Raw genomic sequence first — 25,218 nt, 5'->3', positions numbered from 1 at the left:
CTCAACTAGCCTAATTAGTGCCCACTGATGAACTGTAATTACCGACACTGCCACAACGAGGTTTAGAGAATGTGACAAAGTAATTAGACTCACGCTTCAGGCCACCCGTAAAGCCATCACTACTTCTCTCGCTCTTTCTCTCTCTTTCTTTCTCTTTCACTCTCTCTGTGTTTAGAACTCTTATTCACATAATATTTGTTTTCTTTCTATTTCTTTTTACAGTTTGATGGTGACAACATGTACATGAATGACAATAACCAGGAGTTTCGGTCACCAAGCCAGGTGAGTAGGCCGGTTCACCAACTAATACTGAAGTTTGAACAAACAGGTTCTACCTTATGGTCAAATGCCATTCTATCTGTGGCGGCTGCATCAGCTAAACTGAAGCGTTTAAATGTCTAATAGCAAAGTATGAAAAGCAAAAACAATTGAACAATGTTGCTTCAGAGCTACCACCCTCCTGGTCATCCACATGTTGTAGTTTTCTCTATTCCTAACATGGAGAGTAACTTCCCATGCTTAATTATTGACTAGTTATTATGGAGTTCCGAAAACCCATAGCTGTGTTACCTAGTCCAGGCAAGGTAAGGTGTGGATTTGTTTTTACCAAAACAGTTTTCACTGACTTACTTGTCTCAAACCCTTTCGTTCCATTGAGAGCATAGGCCATGCACAAACTTCCTCCAGACTTGGTGTATTGAGGTTTTACTGTATTAAAATGTGTTATAAGGTGTTGTTAGATTTCTGTCTAACTAGCCTGTTGGGAGCTTAGGAGTGTAGCTAAGATAGGAGCTGACCCGACACTCACTCCAGTAGACTGGGGGGAGGGGAGCAGAGTACTCACGGCTAGAGCTAGAACACATGGGAAGATTTGTTGATACAGCGGCAAACCTTGATGCTTTAACAAAACATGATAAGGTTACAACTCCTCATCAATTAGCACTTGCCAACAGAGAGGGAGGGAGAGAGAGAAGGGGGAGGGAGAGAGAGAAGGGGGAGGGAGGGAGGCAGGGAGAGGAAGAGGGAGAGAGAAAGAGGGAGCATGAGTGCAAAGTTCAGAAGTCAAAAGGCTGAGTAGAGACCCCCCTAAACCTTTCCTAATAAGATTGTATTTTCTTTGATGTCTGGATTGACTCCATATAATGAGGGGTCGAGCGATAGATTTAGCAGTTTATTGGCTGCTCATGGCTCATTGCAGAATTACAAGGTCTACCGTGTTGGCTTCTCTGACGACATCACTGGACACACATTGGTTGCTTTAATTGGACAAACTGTCAAGCACTGTTGTCCATCAGACTGGTGATATGTCAATCAACACCTACTTTAAGTGATCAAAGGTCTCAACTGACATCTCTTTGAACTTAAAAACTTCTTAGGGCTGAGATCCCGCTAACGGGGTCAATATGACAACAGCCAGTGAAAGTGCAGGGCACAAAATTCAAAACAACAGAAATCCCATAATTAAAATTCCTCAAACATAGAAGTATTTCACACCATTTTAAAGATACACTTCTTGTTAAACCCACCACAGTGTCCGATTTCAAATAGACTTTACGGTGAAAGCACCACAAACGATTATGTTATTATGTCAGAGCCAAGTCACAGAAAAACACAGCCATTTTTCCACAAAAATCTGAAATAGAGATAAAATTAATCACTAACCTTTGATGATCTTCATCAGATGACACTCAGGACTTCATGTTACACAATACATGTATGTTTTGTTCAATAAAATTAATATTTCTATCAAAAAATCTCAGTATAAATTGGCGCATTATGTTCAGTAGTTCCAAAAACATGCGGTGATTTTGCAGAGAGCCACATCAATTTACAGAAATACTCATAATAAATGTTGATGAAAATACAAGTGTTATGCATTGAACTTTAGATACACTTCTCCTAAATGCAACCGCTGTGTCAGATTTCAAAAAAGCTTTACGGAAAAAGGAAACCATGCAATAATCTGAGTACGGCGCTCAGAGACCAAACAAGCCAAAAAGATATCCGCCATATTGTGCAGTTAACAGAAGTCAGAAATAACATTATAAATATTCACTTACCTGTGATGATCTTCATCAGAATGCACTCCTCTTAAAGAAGAAGTTACAGGTCTGAGCCAGAAATGTTGCTTGTTTGTAGGTGACCAAATACTTATTTCCCACCATAATTTGCAAATAAATTCATTAAAAATCCTACAATGTGATTTTCTGGATTTTTTTCCCTCATTTTGCCTGTCATAGTTGAAGTGTACCTATGATGAAAATGTGCAGGCCTCTCTCATCTTTTTAAGTGGGAGAACTTGCACAATTGGTGGCTGACTAAATACTTTTTTGTCCCACTGTATATATATATATATATATATATATATATATATATATATATATATATAATATAATATATATAAATATACTAATAATTTGCAACTGGGACTGAGTAGCAGGCAGTTTACTCTGGGCACCTCTGGGCACCTTATTCATCCAAGCTACTCAATACTGCCCCCAACCATAAGACGGTAAGACTTCGTGGCTTTCCAAAACATGGAATCTAAACTGTAGCTGAGTTTATGAAAGTTGCCCATTCCCAAAACTCTTCAGAGCATACTGCCTCGAGGCCTAGCCTAACTCTCATCTGAAAATAATTCATAGATTTCACACGCTTATGACATCTGTATTTTCCCTTCGTTTCACATAGAAATCATTACAGATGATGTGCATGTGTTTGGAAAATAAAGCAGTTATTGCGTAATTTACATCTAATTATGTACATTAGATGTGCATTTACTTGCTGTATATAATCATGGCCTTTGAAGATGAATGAAACAAACTGGGGCTTCTTGTACTGGATTCATTTCTGTGATGGTGAATAGTCATTGATGTCAGTGTTTCTCCTATAAGAATTTAGCAGCGGTATACCACCCAATTTGTTTTTCTGTATTTTGTTTTAATATAATGTAGTGCCTTCAGAATGTATTCACACCTCTTGAATTTTTTCACATTTTGTTGTGTTACCGCCTAAATTTAAAATGGATAAATTTTGTGTCAATGGCCTACAAACAATGCCCCATAATGTGAGAGTGGAATTATGTTTTTAGACATTTTTACAAAATTGATAAAAAATTAAAAGCTGAAAAGTCTTGAGTCAACAAGCATTCAACCACTTAGTTATGGTAAGTCTAAATAAGTTAAGAGCTAAAATGTGCTTAACAAGTCACATAATATGTTGCATGGGCTTACTCTGTATGCAATAATAGTGTTTCACATGATTTATTAATGACTACCTCATCTCTGTACCCCAAACATACAATTATCTGTAAGGTCCCTCAGTAGAGCAGTGAATTACGAACACAGATTCATCCACAGAGACTAGAGAGTTTTTTAGGAAGATTGGTACAGGCGTCCTTCTTAACTCAGTTGCTGGAAAGGAAGGAAACCGCTCAGGGATTTCACCATGAGGCCAATGGTGACTTTAACACATTTACAGAGTTTAATGGCTGTGATAGGAGAAAACTGAGGATCAACAACATTTTTTACTCCGTAATACTTACCTAAATGACGAAGCCTGTACAGAATACAAATATTCCAGAACATGCATCCTGTTTGCAATAGGGCACTAAAGTAAAACTGCAAAAAATGTGGCAAAGAAATTAACTTCATGTCCTGAATACAAAGTGTTGTGTTTGGGGCAAATCCAACACAACACATAACTGAGCAGCACTCTTCATATTTTCAATCATGGTGGCGGCTGCATCATGTTCTGGGTATGCTAGTCATCGGTAAGGACTAGGGAGTTTTTTTAGGATAAAAATAAACTGAATTAGAGCAAAGCACAGGCAAAATCCTAAAATAAAATCTGGTGCAGTCTGCTTTCCAGCAGACACTGGGGGACAAATTCACCTTTCAGCAGAACAATAACCTGAAACACAAGGCCAAATATACACTTGAGTCACTTACCAAGACGACATTGAAAATTCCTGAGTGGCCTCGTTAAAGTTTTGACTTAAATCGCAAGACTTGAAAATGGCTGTCTAGCAATGATCAACAACCAACTTAATAGAGCTTGAAGAATAAAAAAAAATTCTGTGCAAATATTGTACAATCCAGGTGTGCAAAGCTCTTAGAGATTTATCCAGAAAAACTCACAGCTGTATTTGTTGCCAAAGGCGATTCTAACATGTATTGACTGAGTGGGTTGAATATTTATTTAATCAAGATCTTTAGTGTTATTTTTTAAAATATATATTTTTTTTACAAATGCTATAATTGTTCTTCCACTTTGACATTACATTGTATTTTGTGTAGATCGTTGGGGAAAACAATTACAATTAAATCAATTTTAATCCCACCTTGTAGTACAACAAAATTTGGAAAAAGTAAAGTGGTGTGAATAGTTTCTGAAGGCACTGTATGCATGTCCCAGGAAGACCCCAGGAAGACTCCCCCACCACCCCCTTTGTTGATTAGATCTCTAGGTGCAATCTCTAGGTGATGTCTTGGGGATGATGTCATGTTTTTTTTTGTCGTAACATGACATTTGTGGGTTGCAAAATGTATAACTTTAATTGCACATATGCCAATATACTTTTGATGTCCCACCGGCCCATCAATGTTGTATGTCTGTGGAATTTAAAAAAAAAAGTATATTATAGAGTTACCTTTGTGAGTGTCCAGAGCTTCTTGTGTCTAGCTAGCACACTTCAGCACATAGTCAGGAGATTACATTGCACATGTAATCTCAGGCCCTTTCAAGAGAAAAACACTAAATAGAAACAGCTTCCATTGATTCTAAGCTAGGAAATAGGTCTAGTCACTCAGTGGCTTCTTCCAAAAGGTATTCATTTGTTTGTTGTAACAGTACAAGGAAGGGACATTTTTTGTTTGTTTACCAGCTGAAATTCTTGATCTGTGTTGAATGTGTTTTTCTACTGCATACCAATTTAACTTATAATAACAATAATTCACCCTATGGACTTTGATTTGTGTCCCGCGTTTCATTTAAATCTGGGATTTATCTGAAATATAGGCTTTATAAGAGTTTTATAAGCTCGTTCAATTATGCTGATTTATATATTCCTTACCACAAAGCATAAAATCGATAATTTGATGTTTTCAATCTGTCATTGAATGCACATTGTTTACAAGCACTCATCTCCGAGTGCAAGAATGTTCATTGCTATACATACATGTAAAGTATATTTAGTATGCATTGCGTGTTAACATCAACAAACATGGCCACCATATTCTGTGTGGCATCATGGGTAGTGTAGTAGTGTAGTGTCCCATTTAAGTCTTTATCTAGCCTGCATCCATTCAGCGCGTTATGAGTCCGGTGGTGCCCTGAATAATCAGGCTGATAGGGCATCAGGCAAGTGTGACTGGAAGGAAATTATCTTGTGGGATTGTGGGTAGTGTAGTCTCCTCTTTCAAGCTCATCGCATTGAGTGTCTAGCAGTGCCCCAAATAACCAGGCTGATTGGGGATCAGGCCAATTTGACGGACAGGAAATGCTTTGATTGGGATTGGTCTGTCAATCAGCAGTGAGGGTGGTATGTTTGGTTCATTACAGACTGGAGCCGGTGTGTGTTTATGTGGCCATCGCCCTCCTCTCTGTTTTTACAGTCCTTATCCCACTGGGGTTTAATTTACAATAGAGTTGTAACTGATGGGATTTACAACTTCCTCCCTATGTTGTTATCAGTCACTGTACAGAGAACAGACCTGGGTTCAAATAATATTTGAAATCATTCAAATACTTTGAGCATTTGCTTCAGCCTATACTTTAGAGTACTTAGAGATGAGTATTTGAAATGATTTAAAATAGTATTGGTACCCAGGTCTGGTGTGCAGAGCCAGAGGCAGAAGGAGAGAAAGAACAAGAGAGAAATACTTTTCTCTCTGTTACCTCGTTTTTTTAAAAACTTTTGTTCCGACCCTGTCTTGCTGTAGAAATAAACTCAGGGTCTTCAAGAACTAGATCGTTTTAGCTTCTTTGTGTTTCTGCCTTTGGTTCTTCTGTTGTTGAGAATGTGAGGAGACAACGTGGGCCTCTATTGATTTAGTCACAACCACAGGGGAGCAGTTGCTGATGGTCTAGATTAGAATAGAAACTTCACCTGTTGGTTAAAGTCTCTCTCTCTCTCTCTCTCTCTCTCTCTCTCTCTCTCTCTCTCTCTCTCTCTCTCTCTCTCTCTCTCTCTCTCTCTCTCTCTCTCTCTCTCTCTCTCTCTCTCTCTCTCTCTCTCTCTCTCTCTCTCTCTCTCTCTCTCTCTCTCTCTCTCTCTCTCTCATACTAACATACACACATTATCCTCCATGTAGACCCATACAATAGCTTGGTCAAGTCTAGGGTTGCAAAGCTACCAGTAATTTACCAAAGTTACTATAATCTATAAAAATATATCAGAGAGCAAAGACACCTCAGAACACACTGGTACCACACTCAACACATGTGGGCGATGGCAAAATTACTTTATGGTGTACCATTATACTCTGAGTACAACAGACAGAAACACATGTGCGCAGGGATACGTACACACAGACATGCACGCGTGCAGACACACACACACTCCCCTTCCATTTTCAGTGGGTAAGTTCTCTTCTCATCCTTCTTCCTTTTTGGTCATGCGAATAGTTGCCAGAGTAGATTACTAATCATGTACATGGAAAGCATGATGCACATCTCTTTCTCAAGCCCAACTAGAAAAATGTGATATAGTTGAGAAAGAAAATTGAACACTCTTATGTACAGTGCATTCAGAAATGATTCAGACCCCTTCCCTTTTTCCACATTTTGTAACGTTACAGCCTTATTCTAAAACTGATTAAAGGGATTTTTTCCTTATTAATCTACACACAAATACCCCATATTGACAAAGTGAAATTACAAGTAAAAAACAGAAATACCTTATTTACATAAGTAGTCAGTTTGCTATGACTCAAAATTGAGCTGAGGTGCATCCTGTTTCCATTGATCATCCTTGAGATGTTTCTACAACTTGATTGGAGTCCACCTGTGGTAAATTAAATTGATTGGAAAGGCACATCTCTGTCTATATAAGGTCCCACAGTTGACAGTGCATGTCAGAGCAAAAACCAAGCCATGAGGTCGAAGAATTGTCCGTAGAGCTCTGAGACAGGATTGTGTCGGGGCACAGATCTGGGGAAGGGTACCAAAACATTTCTGCAGCATTGAAGGTCCCTAAGTACACAGTGGCCTCCTTCTATTTAAGACTGATGAAGTTTGGAACCACCAAGATTCTTCCTAGAGCTGGCTGCCTGGCCAAACTGATCAATTGGGGAAGAAGGGTCTTGGTCAGTGAGGTGACCAAGAACCCAATGGTCACTCTGACAGAGCTCCAGAGTTCCTCTGTGGAGATGGGAGAACCTTCCAGAAGGACAGCCATCTCTGCATCACTCCACCAATCAGGCCTTTGTGGTAGAGTGGCCAGGCAGAAGCCACTCCTCATTAAAAGGTACATGACAGCCCGCTTGGAGTTTGCCAAAAGGCACCTAAAGGACTCACAGACCATGAGAAACAAGATTCTCTGCTGATGAAACCAAGATTGAACTATTTGGCCTGAAAGCCAAGCATCACATCTAATGTAAACCTGGCGCCATCCCTACGGTAAAGCGTGGTGGCAGCATCATGCTTTGGGGATGTTTTTCAGTTGCAGGGACTGGGAGACTAGTCAGTATCAAGGGAAAGATGAACTGAGCAAAGTACAGAGAGATCCTTGATGAAAATCTCAGGAGCTCAGACTGGGGCAAAGGTTCACCTTCTAACAGGACAACGACCCTAAGCACACAACCAAGACAAAGCAGGAGGGGCTTCAGGACAAGTCTCTGAATGTCCTTGAGTGGCTCAGCGAGAGCCTGGACTTGAACTCCATCGAACATCTCTGGTGATACCTGAAAATAGCTGTGCAGCAACGCTCCCCATCCAACCTGACAGAGCAGAGGATTTGCAGAGAAGAATGGGAAAATCTCCCCAAATACATACTGTATGTCCCAAGCTTGTAGCGTCATACCCAAGAAGACTCGAGGCTATTAATTGCTGTGAAAGGTATTCAGTATTCAGACATTTTACTCAGTACTTTTACTGTTTCTAAAAACATCATGGGGTATTGTGTGTAGATTGATTGGGGGGAAACAATTTCATCCATTTTAGAATAAGGCTGTAACGTAACAAAATGTGTAAAAAGTCAAGGGGTCTCAATCCTTTCCGAATGCACTGCATGCTCCCAACATTTGAATGGGTAAATCTAACCAACGTTTTGGCACGCAGTGCCTTCTTCAGTTTTGAGATTAAAATCTATTCATCTAGTTATATTGGTTGAAAATTAACTGTTTACATTCTAACGGTGTTTCTCAGTGAAACATTATTCTTCGACATTGAAACAACATTGAGGGAATAGGATGCCCACACCCATGCTGAGAGGATTTGTTATGGACATTCTATCTTGGTGAGTCTGTCAGCCAATAAATCCAATTATCATCAGCTTCTGAAAGAGAAGAAATACAAGAATAAAAAAGCCTAGGGTCTCCATTACGTCTATGAGTAAATTCCAGTTTTATCCACGATGTCTCTTCATATTTCAGGTTCTACTAGACTAAACAACATGACTGACACGAGACTATCCAAATATATATAATTTTTTTTTATTTTTTACCTTTATTCATTTAGACAAATAAATTAAGTATTTACTAACGGCCTACCACAAAATAGCCATGAGTACAGTAGACCTTGGTTAAGAAATACTTTTTAAAACATTTTTGCTGGGCTTGATTGAGCTTACCGAGCACAAAGGAACCAATAGCTTAGTTGCAAAATATCAGGCAATCCAGGCAGGCTAAAGCAAACTATTTAAAATAGTACATTTTGAACCCAGGTCTGGAGAACAGTGCATGAAGATTATTCAGAGATGGTCCTCTTTTGGCTGTGAGCCACTTGGTCCTCCTCAACTTAATGTACATAATGCTGAAACCTTAAAACCACCCCAAAACAGAACTTATCAGCAGTGAGAGTACACTGAATGATTCATACGCTCTTTTAAGAGAACTTGAAACCATGGATCTATTTTGGGCTCCGCTTTATATGCACTACTGCTGCTGCTGCAGAGGGATTTAGAGAGGACTAAGTAGTTTGATATTTCTATTGGTTTTCCATGGATTTATTCTCTCTCTCTCTCTCTCTCTCTCTCTCTCTCTCTCTCTCTCTCTCTCTCTCTCTCCTCCCCAGTGATCTTTCTCATCATATGGAGACCAAGGTCATGCCTGATTGAAATATAATAGAAGTGTAGACATCTGGTCTAATACTGTGGGAAGTTAAATCTATTTTAATGGCCCTGCCGCAGTGGATTCTCTCTGATGCACTCCTCGCGGTTCAGTGACAGTAAATCACAATGTTCTCTTATTACCCTGACTGGAATGAGGGCATAGAGAGAGAACAATGAGGGATCCACACCATTTGTTTTTCTCTCCTCCCTCCCCCCTCCTCCCCCCTCCCTCCGTTTGCCATGGCTTAAAGAGAATGACATCACAAAAATAAAAATAAAGGGGGATTATGGCTAGGCTATTGTGCCATATGTGATTACCGGGGCTTCCACATTCCCTTGGGGGGATGAGTGACTACAGGCTGACATCTTTTATTTATTTATGTGATTTCAGCAATAATGATTGGATGAAATAGGGAAGTGTGGTGCACCACAATACTAACCCCACAAATATGTCCAGATTTGTAACTGAACTATCAAAGAGTTAATGGTGTGCTTCTTTTTCAGCTTCCTCACATTTCATTTTTGGGGTGTTTTTGGTCTGATTTCAAGCTCAACTCAAATAGGCCACACACAGCTGTAATGGAGTGTGTGTCTTTTACCCAACAAATTTAGATCTATTTTGATGTGATATTTGAGGGAATTGCCAGTGGGGGGAGCAGGATTGGAGGATAGCTCAGTCCCCATCCCCCCCAAGCCCACCTGTCCTGACGGGATTGGATGGAGAAAACCGCCCTTTTTCAATCCACTTATCCCAGTTCTACCTGGCTGTCAGTCAGCCAGCTCTGAAATCTATCTTCTGCTCTTTTTCAATCGAGGGCTATTCATCGCCATCTATTGTATTACACTGGCTAGTTCTGCTGATTCATCACCCCAATGGAGTTTCTTGTCATTTCAGAGCATGGTGGCTAGGTCAAGTGCTTCAGCACACTGTCCTTCATCTATTTGACGATCATTCTGAAATACCCTTCAACCATTTGTCCTCGCCATTAGTTGATGGGTGTCTTATTTGTCCTCCCTATGCTCAAGAGGCTCTTTTTGGCATTTGGCACTACTAGAATGTCGTGTTGTGTTTGAGTAACCTATCCTAACCCAAGTGTCTTCTTCCTATATCTATCTCTTATCTAGAGATGGCTGACATCTCTGTTTGTGCATCACAAGCTGCTGCACATCGCCAGAACAAGGCCGATCTGTTGTTTTCTCGACATGGCATATGGCTACTGGACCTGCTTTCAATAGATGCTATTTTTAGTAAAGATAGAGGGTGTTTGATTAAGCAAATGGAATACAGTATTCAAATATATCAAATCAGAGCGTTTACTGTAAATGTATGCTGTCAAATACTATCGTTAGTGTGTTTTTCCGATAGTATTCAACATAGACATTAATCCATATAACCACTAGCGTTAGATTATCTCATGTGGACAGCCGACATGTACAATGGAACTGTAGAGAGGAGGGAGATAATGTAGTGCCCTCGGAGCTTTACAAGCATTTTCTTTCCATAAATAGGAAAGATTTGCTTAAATTTCACCTTTAATGGGAGGGCTAAGGTGGTGGAGTAAGGCTGAATCAACATTTGATATTTAGTTTTGACCCTTTTGTTTTATCCACATGACCTGAAAGACAGCAGATGTATGAATTATTTATCTGAGTTTGAAATTATCTGAGTTTGATATTAAACTTGCTATGTCCTTGTTCCAGATTTTATCCCCAAGAACATGAAAGGACTTGTTAAAACAATGGAAGACCTGATTGTAAAATTGCCTCGTGCAGCATTCAAATCTTCGAACATGCATCCTACATTAGTTACATTTTATCTTGGAGAAGGAATTGTCTGAAATACATGATGTTGTTCGGATCAAAGCTAGATGAAATGCATGGAAAGCTTAGTTTTGTTGAGCATTTGAAAGTGGTGAATCCATGTAAGAATAAGTGTTTCTTAATTTTTCATAATGTTTTACCAACACAATAGCCAATATCCGTGACACAAATATCTCATTGAGGCTGTAGGCTATGAGGAAAGTAGAAAATGGTCATAAAATGTCTTAATAAATATACCGTAAGCTTTGACAAATCATACATTATTCCTCCAATACCAACCAGGCCTACTGGAAGACACAATCGGAGGCCAATAGAACTGAATAGAGACCCCAAAAATGTATAGGGTGTTCTGTAGACAGTTATTTGAGGGTATGGTCTGCCCAAATGATATCCTTGAAAATGCTTACCAAGTTACATATGTGTCTCTTGTCAAGAAATCCTAAGATATATAGTACAAGAACATACAATATTTATCTCACTTATTAGACATAACTACAGCTGTCCTTGAAAGTTTTATGAGAAGTGCAATTCCAATGGACTGAGTAGAAAATAAATGTAGGTTAATAGTAACCTGTTATGTGCGAAAACAAGCTCTCCCTGACGTTGGATATAGCAATAGTAGCGAACATCCGCACCTAGAACATCCGCACCAAGATAATCTTCATGTAAAGTGTATGTTATTATGAAAACATAAAGAAAAACAGTATTTTGAACTCAATTTCCCATTGAAAGGAAAACGAAAACATTTCAGCCTAATGTAGGTTTATGTCTCTTTTTCCATGCTTACAATGTTCTATTATAAAGGAGTTTTATCTTGGTTCCATGCACCAACATAGCCGGATGGAGCATGCCTGATTTTCCTCAGTATTTCTTGCCATTTGTTTGCTAAAAGTATTTGTTTGCAAGATAAATGGATGCTCTGACAGGCGAGATGACAGCCTACACGAAGATGATATTGAATTGATTTCTGAAATGTTGCAGAACGGACTGCTTGATGTGTACCGTGAGACATGAATCATACAAATTCTATTAAAAAGCTCTTGAATGGCTGACACTGGAATATTACTTGTGATGATTAATTTTCCCCAGTCATTATAAAGGGAGTCAGCATCAGATTGCCTCTGACAAAATTGCTTTTCATTCCCTGGTGAATACCCTCGGTGTGCTTTTGAGAGTGCAAAACCATATTTCTCAGCACAATATTATGTCAAGATAGCCCTTGGAGATACCACAGTGAGGCTTCTTCCTGTACCACCTGATTTGCATTTGCAGAATCATAAGAAAGTATTTCACCTTGTTGTGATGTCTGGAGAGAAGAGGTAATTTATTGACCTTAGATACAGCTCATAACATAGAGACTATGTCAGGGGGATTTGGTCAATTCCATCTCAACCCAATTCAGTTCAGGAATTTGATTGAAATCACAATGTGAATCATAACATTGAGGAATGTTGTGAGGATTTTCTATTTAAAATTCAATGTGTTAAAAGGAATAGACCCCAACCGGTGTTGCTAGTGTTCTATGACTAAAGCTTTGTTTGGGTTCTTCATTAATAAGCCATTAACCTTTAACAGAAATTAGTTTCTTCATCACAAACACATTTCTTTCTTTGTACATTATCTTGCTTTCTGGACTGACACGGAGGTACCCAAGGCAGCGAGAGCGTTACATTCTGCATTACAACACGCTATAGGATTGATTTTAAAAGCTGATTGAGCACATCAGTGTTGGTGATTAAACCAGGATCATTATATTACTGTTTTGCTACATAGTTAAGCATATGCAGTTTGCTTTTCAGGTTAATTAATTATAGTTTAATCTCCTTCTAATAGATGACCATAATTAGTGGCTTCATGTCTGATGGCATTTGCTGATGTGTTTGATTTCAATATCTCAACTCCTATGGTCTACACACTTGCCATCTCACTCCTTTTTATCTTCAGTGAGCAAGATTTCCAATGTGTTTGTCACAAATGGTAAATAAACGAAAACATTTGAATCTTGAACTTGAAACCTGTCCTGTCATCTTGTCCCCATTCTCAGAACTACTCCAGTCAAGGCCGAGGAAACAACAGCGGAGGAGGAGGGGATGAAGACTACGAGATCCCCCCCATCACACCCCCCAACCACGCTGACCCCTCTCTGCTTCACCTCATGGACCCCGAGTCGGGCTACACCTTCCACTCACTGCCCCACAATGGCCTGCTCAACCCCTATTCCTACCCAGAGCTGCCTGCTGCCCTCATGATGTCCAATATGCTGGGCCAGGATAGCCATCTTCTCTCGGGTCATAATATGCACTCGGTAAGATTCACCACTTACAGTACTTCTCCTAGGATTCAATTCAATTATTTTCAGCGTGGCTTTATAAGGGACATGTTATTGTCTTAGAACAGGGATACACACTTCTTTTAATTAGCAGGAGTGTGGAACAAAAGCTAAGGAGATCCCAGCAGACACATGCACCATTTATGCTTTTACACATTCTTCTTTTTGTGACAGACTCCATCATATCTATTCAATCACCACACTCAAAAATATTTGACTCCCTCAAAGTGAGCACAGAAAGAGAGCAGGGAGTTGTACAGTACACATCTCATCTGCTCTCTGATTGGTAAAACAAAAAAGGGGGTCTTGGAGGAGAAAAGAGAAGGGTTCTCCCTTGTCAGCTACTTTTATCTTTCAAAATGATGCAGAGGACGTCCATTCCAACCCCAGTAAGCGACTATTTCATGTGTTAAACATGGTTCACACTGAGCAAACACCCCTGGCGTACACATTCAAGTCCTTTAATCATAGAATCGAACGAGATGAATTATAAATGGCCCGCGTGTGAATAATTCAGCATTATATACTTTCATCTGACACAAATATAACTTCTGGGTCATAAATATTCATGCTTTAATGTGAGTATCCGTGGCATTTATCCTTGGTTAATCAGGTCTTGTGTGATTTCGGGAATCAAAGTACATTTTATGTGTGTGGCAGAGAGTGTGCCATTTAAAGTCAGACTTGGGCTTAACCTTTTCACATGTGAGTTCCAAATATCTCTGATGGTCACCCCAGCTTGACTTGTTTTATGCACGAGATGTCAGAAGGTGATTGTGATGCAATAGGACACTTAACACGCTGCCTGCTAATTATCTATAGGCCTATGTTTCAACTTGTCAATTTCAAATTATTTTCAAACAAGTTTTATTTATTTTGAATTGAGGTGTGTTCCGCCTCCTCATTAATTCACATAGAAGTATCCAATTTCAGTGTTGCAGACAATTTATGTTTGAGGCTTTACTGAGACGGACAAACTTCTCTCTTCGAGGAGAGCTCAAGCAGGAGAGCTCCACCAATGTTTCCGCAGATCTAGTATGCAGACACTAGCACAGTCTTGCACAAATTGGCATATTTTCTGGCTGGCGCTCGCATTACCTTCCTTGTTGTTTTCCTTACAAATAATAACTTTGGACGTGTGTGCATTCATATCAAAGTAAGTGCCTTATTTTCTGTATATCGTGTTGTCATTTCCACTGTAACATACAGTATGTATGTATGTATGTACAGTACCAGTCAAATGTTTGGACACACCTACTCATTCCAGGGTTTTTCTTTATTTAAAAAAAGTATATTTTCTACATTGTAGAATAATAGTGAAGACATCAAAACTATAAAATAATACATATGGAATCATGTAGTAACCAAAAAAGTGTGAAACAAATCAAAATGTATTTTATATTTGAGATTCTTCAAAGTAGCCACCCTTTGCCTTGATGACAGCTTTGCACACTCTTGGCATTCTCTCAACCTGCTTCATGAGGTTGTCACCTGGAATGTGCTTAGTGGGACTATCATTTGTTTTTCAACAGGACAATGACCCAACACACCTCCAGGATGTGTAAAGGCTATTTGACCTAGAAGGAGAGTGATGAAGCACCTCATCAGATTGCAATTGAGATGATTTGGGATGAGTTGGACCGCAGAGTGAAGGAAAAGCAGCCAACAAGTGCTCAGCATAAGTGGGAACTCCTTCAAGACTGTTGAAAAAGCATTCCAAGTGAAGCTGGTTGAGAGAATATCAAGAGTGTGCAAAGCTGTCATCAAGGCAAAGGGTAGCTACTTTGAAGAATCTAAAATCTAAAATATATTTTGATTTTTTTAACACTTTTTTGGTTACTACATGATTCCATATGTGTTATTTTCACCTTTGAATGAGTAGGTGTGTCCAAACTTTTGACTGGTACTCTATGTATGGAGCATAGTGTATTTACAGTTTTATTCATGTTTTCAAGTACTGGTGACAAATAATGCAATCTGATTATTGCATAGGTTCTAATGGACACTTATGATGTGTGTAAAATATGTTTTTTTAATGTTCTACTGATTATAATGAGCTTATGCTAAGCTATTTGCCAGCAATGTGTTTGCAACCATGTTTGTTGACATTACACAATACATTCTGGTTGTCATGTAATTGTCTGTCAGGCAAAAGATGTTATAATGAGGTGAAGGTTAAACGTCCAGAGGTGAATGAAGGGAAGTGAATGATCGTAGACGACACCCCCCCTTCAACATGCATACTGTAAACAGACCAAACTCCTCGTCTCCTCTTTGGTTGACGCGAAAAAACATATGCAGCACGCACAAACTAGCATTCTCGGATTACTTTCGATTTCTAGGAAGTGTTTTACTCAATTATTTCGATCAATGCTGAGCTCACCCGTGATGTGATGAATTATAAATAGTATTTGCTATTAGCCAATTCATATTGTGGTTTCTGACAGCAGGGAGTTACCTAAATATGACCCTAGGACTATTGTAGCCTACATTTTCCGGTTGGATGATAGTGTATGTTGTCGCTACTTCTGTGAATGTCTGAACATTGCATCCTGTCACGCCTGCTCCTGCCTCCCTTCTCTGGAGCTCAAGGGCGCCAGGCTGCCCTTCATTACGCACACTTGTCACCATTCATTATGCACATCAGTGCTCATTGGACTCACCTGGACTCCTTTACTTTGATGATCAACCCTCTATATCTGTCTGCTCCTCAGTTTATTCCCCATGTCAGCATTATTGTCGTTTTGTTTCCCCCTGTCCAGACGCTGTCTGTATTCTGTTGCTGTCTGTGTTTCATTAAATGTTCACTCCCTGTACTTGCTTTTCGTCTCCAGCGTTGTTCCTCACACATCCAAAAATAAACTGGTCACATTCAGGACATAACTTTGTAAGGACTGTGTTTGTGCAAAATGTTTCTGTGAAAAAACAGTGTGGCTTGCTCAAATGCTGACTGTTGCATCAATCGAAGCTGGACGTTCTAAATAAGCGTTCTAATCACACGGGTTTGAGCGTACGCTGCAGGGACCACTGTAGAATGATCACTCCCATTTTTTGGAATGTGTGAAAAGGTTATTAAGTCACTGTGTTGAACATACTAGTGAGATGAATATAGCTGGTGCCATGGAGATGTACAGTAATGTAGTACATAATGTGCAAGAGTATTTATGTGTTTATTTCGTTATACATTTGGCGGTGTTCAGAAAATTATCTGGCTACTATTTTACATAGCAAATACAGCTTTAATTGATACAATTGATGTGAGGCTGGTGACGGAGGTGTGTGTTTGCGTGCATTTGGGCGTGTTCATGTTCATGCCTTACGGGCACAAACATGTATGGGAGAAAGCAGCTCCCTTTTCTTCTTGGTGTAATAGGCCAATAACATTTCCGTAAGAAAGACAGTCCTGGTTTTTAAACAGCTTTCGATTCACCTTTGCAATTATTTATTTTCAAATAGTCCTTCAGGGTAATGTTCCATTTTCTTATTTCACACCCCCTTTTCTCATAAATGAACCGTCATTGCCATAAATCACTGCAAACAGAGACTTGCACACACCGTGAAAGGTCCAAAGATTTATGTAACACATTCATGTTTTCCACTTCCTCATTTTAGTACTACTCTACTGGAGCCTGGCTAATAATAGTGACTATTAATATTTCCTGTTGCCTAGCAACCTGAGCAAGTAATAGCTTACACTGGAAAAATAGATGACCGATAAGGGAAAAAAATTCAATTCATTTATTATCTTTGGGGACAAGAGGAGCTTATTTCTCAGGCTGAGGCATAGAAAAGTAAGCTGAAATATCTTAAAGGAATTGAAGATGAGGTTATTTTCAATTTTATTCCATTAAGACAGGATGTTGCATTTGACGTTTTTCCTATGATGTCAATGAACCTTAATTTCATGCCAATAAAAGCATAATAGACAGATTCAATTCATATTTCTGTCATAGGCACTGCACAGTATTTGTGTTTTAGGAACGTACTGTATAAATAAGGCAGAATGATAGGTTTTTGCAAAGTGGGGAAATGTGAAAAAATAAAGGTACCCCTAGTATTCGATGTAAGGGATACACTGATCATAATATGATCCTGAACCTAATTTTGTGTCAATTGTTTTCTTCCATTGTAGCTGTAGTTTTTTTTATTCAACAACAATGCCTCAAGGATACATTTCATATCAGAAAGGATAACTATCTTACGCTGTATGTAAACTCCCTTACAAATACAAGCTCAGCTGGAGCAATAGATATTGCTCATCTCCGGGGATGATGTTACTTGTTTTAGTACAACATTTAGCCTAAGGCTAAAGCTCAGTAAACTTCTTTCTGCTTAGGGATCCTCTTTTCCATCATGCATCTCATGGTCTCCAATCACACAGCAAACGGTTAAAGGGATTGTTCAGAGAAATTACATTCTCTTAATGTTTGTTGTCTTACCTTGAAAGCATTATTTTGGACAAGGAGTGGTCTGCAATCCCCTTTCTTTTGTTTAACTAGCCACCATACTGTATATATACTGTACATATCTACATATGTCGTTTTGCTGAACTATCCCTTTAAGGCATTACAGTATTGTGAGCAGTAGATCTGACCATGACCATGACCATTTTCAGAAATGCACTTTGCGATATTAGCCCACTTGTTCAGTTTTTGTTGTCGTTGTCTAAAATAGCACATCTTGTTTTTACTGAGAGTAAAGTATGTCACAAATATCTTAGATCTCTGATCACTGGTGGAGCACATGATAATAGTAATACCCTTGCTCTCTCCATCAGAATCCTCTTCTGTCTTCCACTGAATTCATCTCATTTTTGACAGCCTCCTCCCTCTCAGTTCATTCTGACTGCTCTGAAGGCAGAAGTATTAGCTGCTAAATCACAGGATGACATGTGCAGTAGATGGAAAAATGGGCTTGAAGCAATGATGAGAAATAGTTATATTTAGGTATTTAAAAGCTATGTTGATGTGATTGTTTATATGATATATAGCTTGGACTTAGGTATAAAAGTAGTGGTATGTTTTATGATGGTTCAAAGGAATTCATGTTACATCAGGATACTGTATGTTTATTCAGAATATTTAATTTATACAGAGACTTTTAATCTAAGCCTGCCTTTCTACAATACATTTGCATTTAGTAGCTAACACCAAACTGCTAATTACAATAATGACATATCATAAATGTGGTTAAACTGCTAGCAAGAAAAGTTCCCATAACATGAGGGAATGGTTTTGATATGTTATCCTTGATTAGAAACATACAGTGGCTTGCCATTGGTAAAGTCAGCAGCCCACCACTCATTTGGCTGATGGGTTTTCTAGAGGTTCAGACGGCAGTAGCCAATAGAGTATAGGCTATCGACATGGGTCCAATGGTGTGCTCATAGCCATCATTGGTCCAATAGGTGCTTGCTGGCTGGATAATGTTTAATAAGATGGTTAGGTGTTTAGCCAAGTGTGATATCCCAACCCACCCCTGCCCTCTGTTGTATAAGGCCAGACAGATACATAGTTTGGATGGGACATTGAACAATGCATAATTTCTCCAAGTTGGATGGAGCGCTCATTATGCCTGCATTTAAAAACCCTATCATAGCTAGCCCTCACTGTCAATGTTGCCTGCTCCCCCCAGTCTGCTACTGTGTGGGGGCTTCATGTTTGACAGGCCCCCAGATCCCAGAGCCTGGCTGGTCTGGCTCATTTTTGCGAGAGGGGAGATGGGAGTGAGAAATGTCTCTTTGAAAAAGAGGAGGGAATTCCCTGGCAGGTGGTAATGAGGGTTGAGAAGGGGCCCGAGCACGTCGCCGAGGAGAACGCCGGCACATTTAAATTTGGAAACTGAACGCCTGCCGATATCTCATTATAAGCGTAAATTAGGTTGGTTTGGGGAAAAGCCCACCGCCAAAAAAAGCTCAGCCAAATCTGCAAGTTCATGTAGCAAGATTTGTTCAATCTTGTTAAACGTGTGGCGCTACATAGTTATTTTTGGCAGGGTGCATCTGTTCCTAGACCACAGGCTGGCCATATTCAGGACTCTCCCTGTTGTCTAGATACTGTCAATGTGGGTTATTGTTAGAATATGAATAGTTTCCAGGCTGCTTCCGAGTGCCGCAGCGGTCTAAGGCACTGCATCATACTGCTGAGACGTCACTTCAGCCGGCCTGTGACTGGGTGCCCCATAGGCCAGGGGCTTTCCTTGGCTCATCACGCTCTAGCGTCTCCTTGTGGCGGGCCAGGCAGTATTGTCCCAACCATCACCTCTCCCGAGCGGGAGTTGCAGCGATTAGACAAGATCTTAACTACCAATTGAATATCTTGAAATTGAGGAGCGAAATGGGGAAAATAAATAAATACAAAATAAATAAAGAATAAAAAATAAAGAATATGAAGTGTCCAGTTGGCATTACTGTTGTGATGCAAAGCTAATGTTATGTTCAGACTGTTGAAGGCCATACTTGCTTAATCAATATAAAAAACAGTTGACTATGCTCCTATGCAATAATAACATATTAAAGGGATAATTCACTCTTATTACAAAATTACTCATAACCCTGAAAGCAGTCTAGGAGACAAGGAGAAATAGCAATCCACGCTTTTCGTGTGTCTACCTAGCCACTGTAACCAATAGTTATTAACATAAGCTTTTTCTTAGCAAATATCAATGCAAGTCAATGTTCAGAATGTTTCAAATCACATGCCCAAGCATGGATAACTATCTCTCCTTCTCTATAGACTGCTTTCAGGGTAAGAATACAGGTAAGCAATTCTTACATTTGGATGAAATATCACTGTTTTACTCTGGATGTTATACAGTAGAGAATACCATTGATGGACATCCATCTTTTTGTCAAATGAAACAACCACAACAAAAACATTCCACCTGTAGCTAAGAAAGTGATTTATATACAAATTACAGACCTCTACATGCACTGCTTTGTAAGTAGGAAAACCTGCAAAATCAGCAGTGTATCAAATAGTTGTTCTCCCCACTGTAGAAAGCGAAACAAGATGTCACATCTATTCCAGTTGAAAGCAACAGTGCAGGCAGGTCATATGAGATGTGTCTCAGGCCTGCACAGACTGTATGGTAGAGAGTTCATTGCTTTCTTTAAAGCCAGTTTTAGATCTACACGAAGTGTTAGTTTTGAAAGTGTCTGTGGTTGTTTGTTTGTGTTTTCACTATACATTTTTGTCTGACTCACTGACTGTTATAATGTTATGTGAGCTTGACTTCATTTTATTTCATTTTATATGTTAAAAGACATGTATTTTGCATCACTTAGCATTTTAGACAGACAGGATAAAACAGCACCACCATTTTAAAAGCAGCAACATAAAAAGCCTATTGTTGGCTGCCATTATTTTCAGATTCATAGTGAGTATATGGAAGGTGAATCAAATGTTGATCAATCAACATATTATTCAAACCAGTATGTGATTATAAAAACATGAATGGTCATATTCAAAGAGCATAACATTACATTTGTGGCTAAAATTGACGAATTCTGCTGTTTGAAGTTAAGTAAGCAATGAAGTCTCTACCATACAGTCTGGGCAGGCCTCAGACACATCTCAAATGACCTGCCTCCACTGTTGCCTTCAACTGGAATAGATGTGACATCTTGTTTGGCTTTTTATATAAATCACTTTCTTAGCTACAGGTGGAATGTTTTGTTGTTGTGGTTGTTTCATTTGACAAAAAGATGGATGTCCATCAATGGTATTCTCTAGTCAACAGGTTGTGAGCAATATGTCTTTCTGAAAATTATACATGTCTGGGCACTATGATTTGCTTTGAATAAAAACAAATATCTTATTAAAGAAAGTGTTTAATAAAAGTCCATATTTACTTTGAGAGGCTTATTATTCATGGATGAGAGTGAAGTAATGAAGAAGTGTATTGAAGGATTGAACATAAAAAACAAATGAGCAATTATTGCAGCTCATGAATATCCATGCTGCTAATTCAAATAACCTTAGGCAACTGTTAAGACTAATGAATATTTAAAACAGCATGGTCGTAGAGTTTTAAACATTGCATTAGCTGACTTTCTAAGATGTACAAGAGTGAACAATTGAATCTGTAGAAACGCTTTTAATCATGATGAAAAAAGTTCTGCTGTTTCATGTTGCAGTGCATAATAGTTCCAGAACAGTAAAGTACTAATATTCTATCATGGAGAGAAGACCCAAAACAAGGAAAATAGTACTTACTATTTAGTATAACTAACATAAACCTCAGACATTTCTAATACCAATATCCAGAAACCTAGGGCAGAGGGAAGGCATCGATTTAACAGATGGGGACACACTCCAAACAGACAAAAAATGTTGCTTTTCTACGCTAGTCTGAAGAGGGGAACCTGCTTACAGTACACATCGACAGTGGGACAAATGGGCCATTTGCCCACTTAAAAGGGGCTTGCTATTTCCTTTGAAGGATCAGCATGGCGAGCTCGTCCTCGATCGCTAGGGCGACGCTAATTAAGCCTAGCACACAGCGAACCTGTGGGGGATAATGTCCCATTATCAGAGTCATTTGTTTCAATTAAATGCTTTGTGATTCTACAATAGCAGCCGCGGCCCCATGCACGAGGAAGCCATTACTCTCACCCAGAGAGCGACTGTGGTTCGGGTTAAGAGTCAGTTCTCAGGATTACGCCCTACTACCTACTTTCACCAGCGCATTCGCTTAACACAGCTGCTTTAGGCCTGCAAGCAAGAGAGGGTGTAGCACATATAGGCCTACAATACAACCAGTGACACTTTATTTGAAGGGACTTCATAACACATTCATAACCCATACATAACAGTTTCATTAGCAGTACATGAGCATTTCTTTATCCCAACAACCGCAAGTTAATATTTACCTTATGTCTCAGTAACGTCACTTGTCCTGCACATCCTTTGGGGCGAAGAAGTGAAGAATATAGAGCTAGAATAATGAGAGAGAATAACAGGCCTGAACTCTGAGCCACAGAACCAGTTGCTCATTTTCCTGTTTTAACCAAAGAACATTGGAGACAGACGGAAATGTTATTCTTAGAGAGTCTTACAATATATTTTTTTATTATAATTTGATTTATAACTCGCTATGTGTTTCTCTTTCTTTTGTGAAATCGTGTTTGAAAGAGATCCAAATGTTTGGTGTGGTGCTACACTAGTGAAGTGACTTTGACACCCCTTTATCATCTATTCTTTTCGTATGAGACAATGCACGTCAGAGGCCAAACAAAGCCTGTTGCTCTGACAATACCCCACCCCCTCCTCACAATTAGCATATAGTACCTATGGCAACCAGCTGCCATCATAATAGCCTGTCTCGTTATGTTTGGGCACCATCGCTGTACCATCAGCAGGAAACGCAGAGAGAAAGAGGCTAGGTATGAGACTTACTGGCAGATCATGTTGCATAAGGTGTGCACATGGAGGAGATTATGGTTGTGACTAAGCTCGCTGATGCTCTTCTCAGGAAAATACTGCTTTTTTTGTTGAACATAACCCTTGACTTGAATTAATGGGTTACGGCAGAAGCTCAAATCAGCTTGGCTTTCTGCATAAGCAGTTAGCTCCTACTGTACATGGGCATATGTCAAGCCTTGTTTAGTAGGGAAGCCATTGCTGATTTCTAAGGACCTCCTGGTTACCTCCTGAGTCTTTCTAAACCACAATGCATAGCTTCAGTCTTTACATATATTTTCTATCAATTTAAAAGTAGTTACATTTTAACTGAAGGCTAGTTACAGTACAGTGCATTCGGAAAGTATTCAGACCCCTTGACTTTTTCAGTCTATTATTTTTACAGTCTTAAAGTGATTTAAAACATCTCATCAATCTACACACAATACCCCATAATGATGACGCAAAAACAGTTTTTTAGACATTTTTGCAAATCTATTAAATATTTTAAAAAACTGAAATATCACATTTACTTACGTATTCAGACCATTTACACAATACTTTGTTGAAGAATCTTTGGCAGCGATTTGTGCCTTGACTCTTCTTGGGTATGACGCTACAAGCTTGCCACATCTGTATTTGAGAAGTTTCCCCCATTGTTCTCTGCAGATCCTCTCAAGCTCTGTCAGGTTGGATGGTTGGATGGGGAGTGTCGCTGCATAGCTATTTTCAGGTCCCTCCAGAGATGTTCGACCGGGGTCTTGCTGGGCCACTCATGGGCATTCAGAGACTTGTCCCGAAGCCACTCCTGCCTTATCTTGGCTGTGTGTTAAGGGTCGTTGGAAGGTGAACCTTTGCCCCAGCCTGAGGTCCTGAGTGCTCTGGAGCAGGTTTTCATCAAGGATCTTTCTGTACTTTGCTACGTTCATCTTCCCCTCGATCGTGACTAGTCTCCCAGTCCCTGTCGCTGAAAAACATCCCCACAGCATGATGCTGCCACCACCATGCTTCACCGTAGGGATGGTGCCAGGTTTACTCCAGACATTACACTTGGCATTCAGGCCAAATAGTTTCATCAGACCAAACATTTTTGTTTCTCATGGCCTGAGAGTCCTTTAGGTGCCTTTTGGCAAACTCCAAGCAGGCTGTCATGTGTGTTTTACTGAGGAGTGGCTTCCATCTGGCCACTCTACAATAAAGGTCTGATTGCTGGCATGCTGCAGAGATGGTTGTCCTTCTGGAAGGTTCTCCCATCTCCACAGAGGAACTCTGGAACTCTGTCAGAGTTACCATTGGGTTCTTGGTCACCTCCCTGACGAAGGCTCTTCTCCCCCGATTGCTCCGTTTGGCCGGGCAGCCAGCTCTCGGAAGAGTTCTGACATGCACTGTCAACTGTTGGACTTTATATAGACAAGTGTGTTTCTTTCCAAATTTAATTTACCACAGGTGGACTCCAACCAAGTTGTAGAAACATCTCAAGGATGATCAATGGAAACAGTATGCACCTCAGCTCAATTTCGAAGTCTCATAGCAAAGGATCTGAAAAATTATGTAAATACAGTATTTCTGTTTTTAATCAGTTTTAGAATAAGGCTGTAACGTAACAAAATGTGGGAAAAGTCAACGGATCTGAATACTTTCCGAATGCACTGTATGTACTGTAAGTGTAGTTACCAATCCCCATTCAGCAAAGTGGCAGGATTAGCCTGTTGAAATTACATATTGTACCTTAAAAAGTGGTAAGGCACTCTCCGGATATGTCATCTCAAAATGCAGTAGAATGCTCTGCGGAGTACTTTCCTTTTTTTCTCCAATAGAACATAAAAGTTCCCCTACGAGTATAACTGCAGTTAGAGTGCAGTATAACTGCAGTTACAGTGCAGTATAACTGCAGTTATTCTGCAATTACTGCATCCAAAATACCACAGTCGACTGCAGTCACTGTACTTTTATGGACATCTTTTTTTGTAAGGGTTGATTGATATATGAACAGGTTGTGGCTCTGTGATGACTCTGTTGCCTGACTTTCTGTTGCCGGCCATCTCTCCTGCTGGTCTGATGTTTACAGAGAAACATAGCAAAAGGCCAATAAAGGGTTTGAATTGTTCCCTCAGGCTGTTGCTATGGAAATAGCCCAGCCGTGGTAGACCATTCATGTTTGACTAATTGTTTTTCTCTTCTTGTATTGCCACTCAGTCTGCAAAGCTCCGTTCAGAGGACCATGTCAGATAAAACAAAGAAATATAAATATAATCCAATACTCAGGGTTTTTTCTTTTTTGGGGGGGACTGAATGCCATTTTGAGTTGAAAACAATAATTATTCCCCCCACCCCCTTTAAATTGCACGGTTGCGTCTACAGCAACCCACTGGGGCCAATTAGAACGCTAGCGAAGC

The 25,218-nt window shown here is 39.6% G+C and overlaps 1 protein-coding gene across 4 annotated transcripts in view; it reads left to right on the top strand.

Moving 5' to 3' along the window:
- Positions 1 to 25,218, top strand: part of LOC110491825 (TOX high mobility group box family member 2) — a 120,567-nt gene that overhangs the window by 68,512 nt on the left and 26,837 nt on the right. For all 4 annotated transcript variants that reach the window (XM_036946726.1, XM_021565614.2, XM_021565616.2 and 1 more), the window contains 2 exons: positions 223 to 282; positions 13,137 to 13,397. In XM_036946726.1, the coding sequence (XP_036802621.1) occupies positions 223 to 282; positions 13,137 to 13,397 (321 nt within the window). The remainder of the gene's footprint in view (positions 1 to 222; positions 283 to 13,136; positions 13,398 to 25,218) is intronic.

This window comes from Oncorhynchus mykiss, chromosome 16 (genome assembly GCF_013265735.2).
Source record: "Oncorhynchus mykiss isolate Arlee chromosome 16, USDA_OmykA_1.1, whole genome shotgun sequence".
In the NCBI taxonomy this organism is placed as follows: domain Eukaryota; kingdom Metazoa; phylum Chordata; class Actinopteri; order Salmoniformes; family Salmonidae; genus Oncorhynchus; species Oncorhynchus mykiss.
This window is presented reverse-complemented; position numbering and strand designations above follow the sequence as displayed.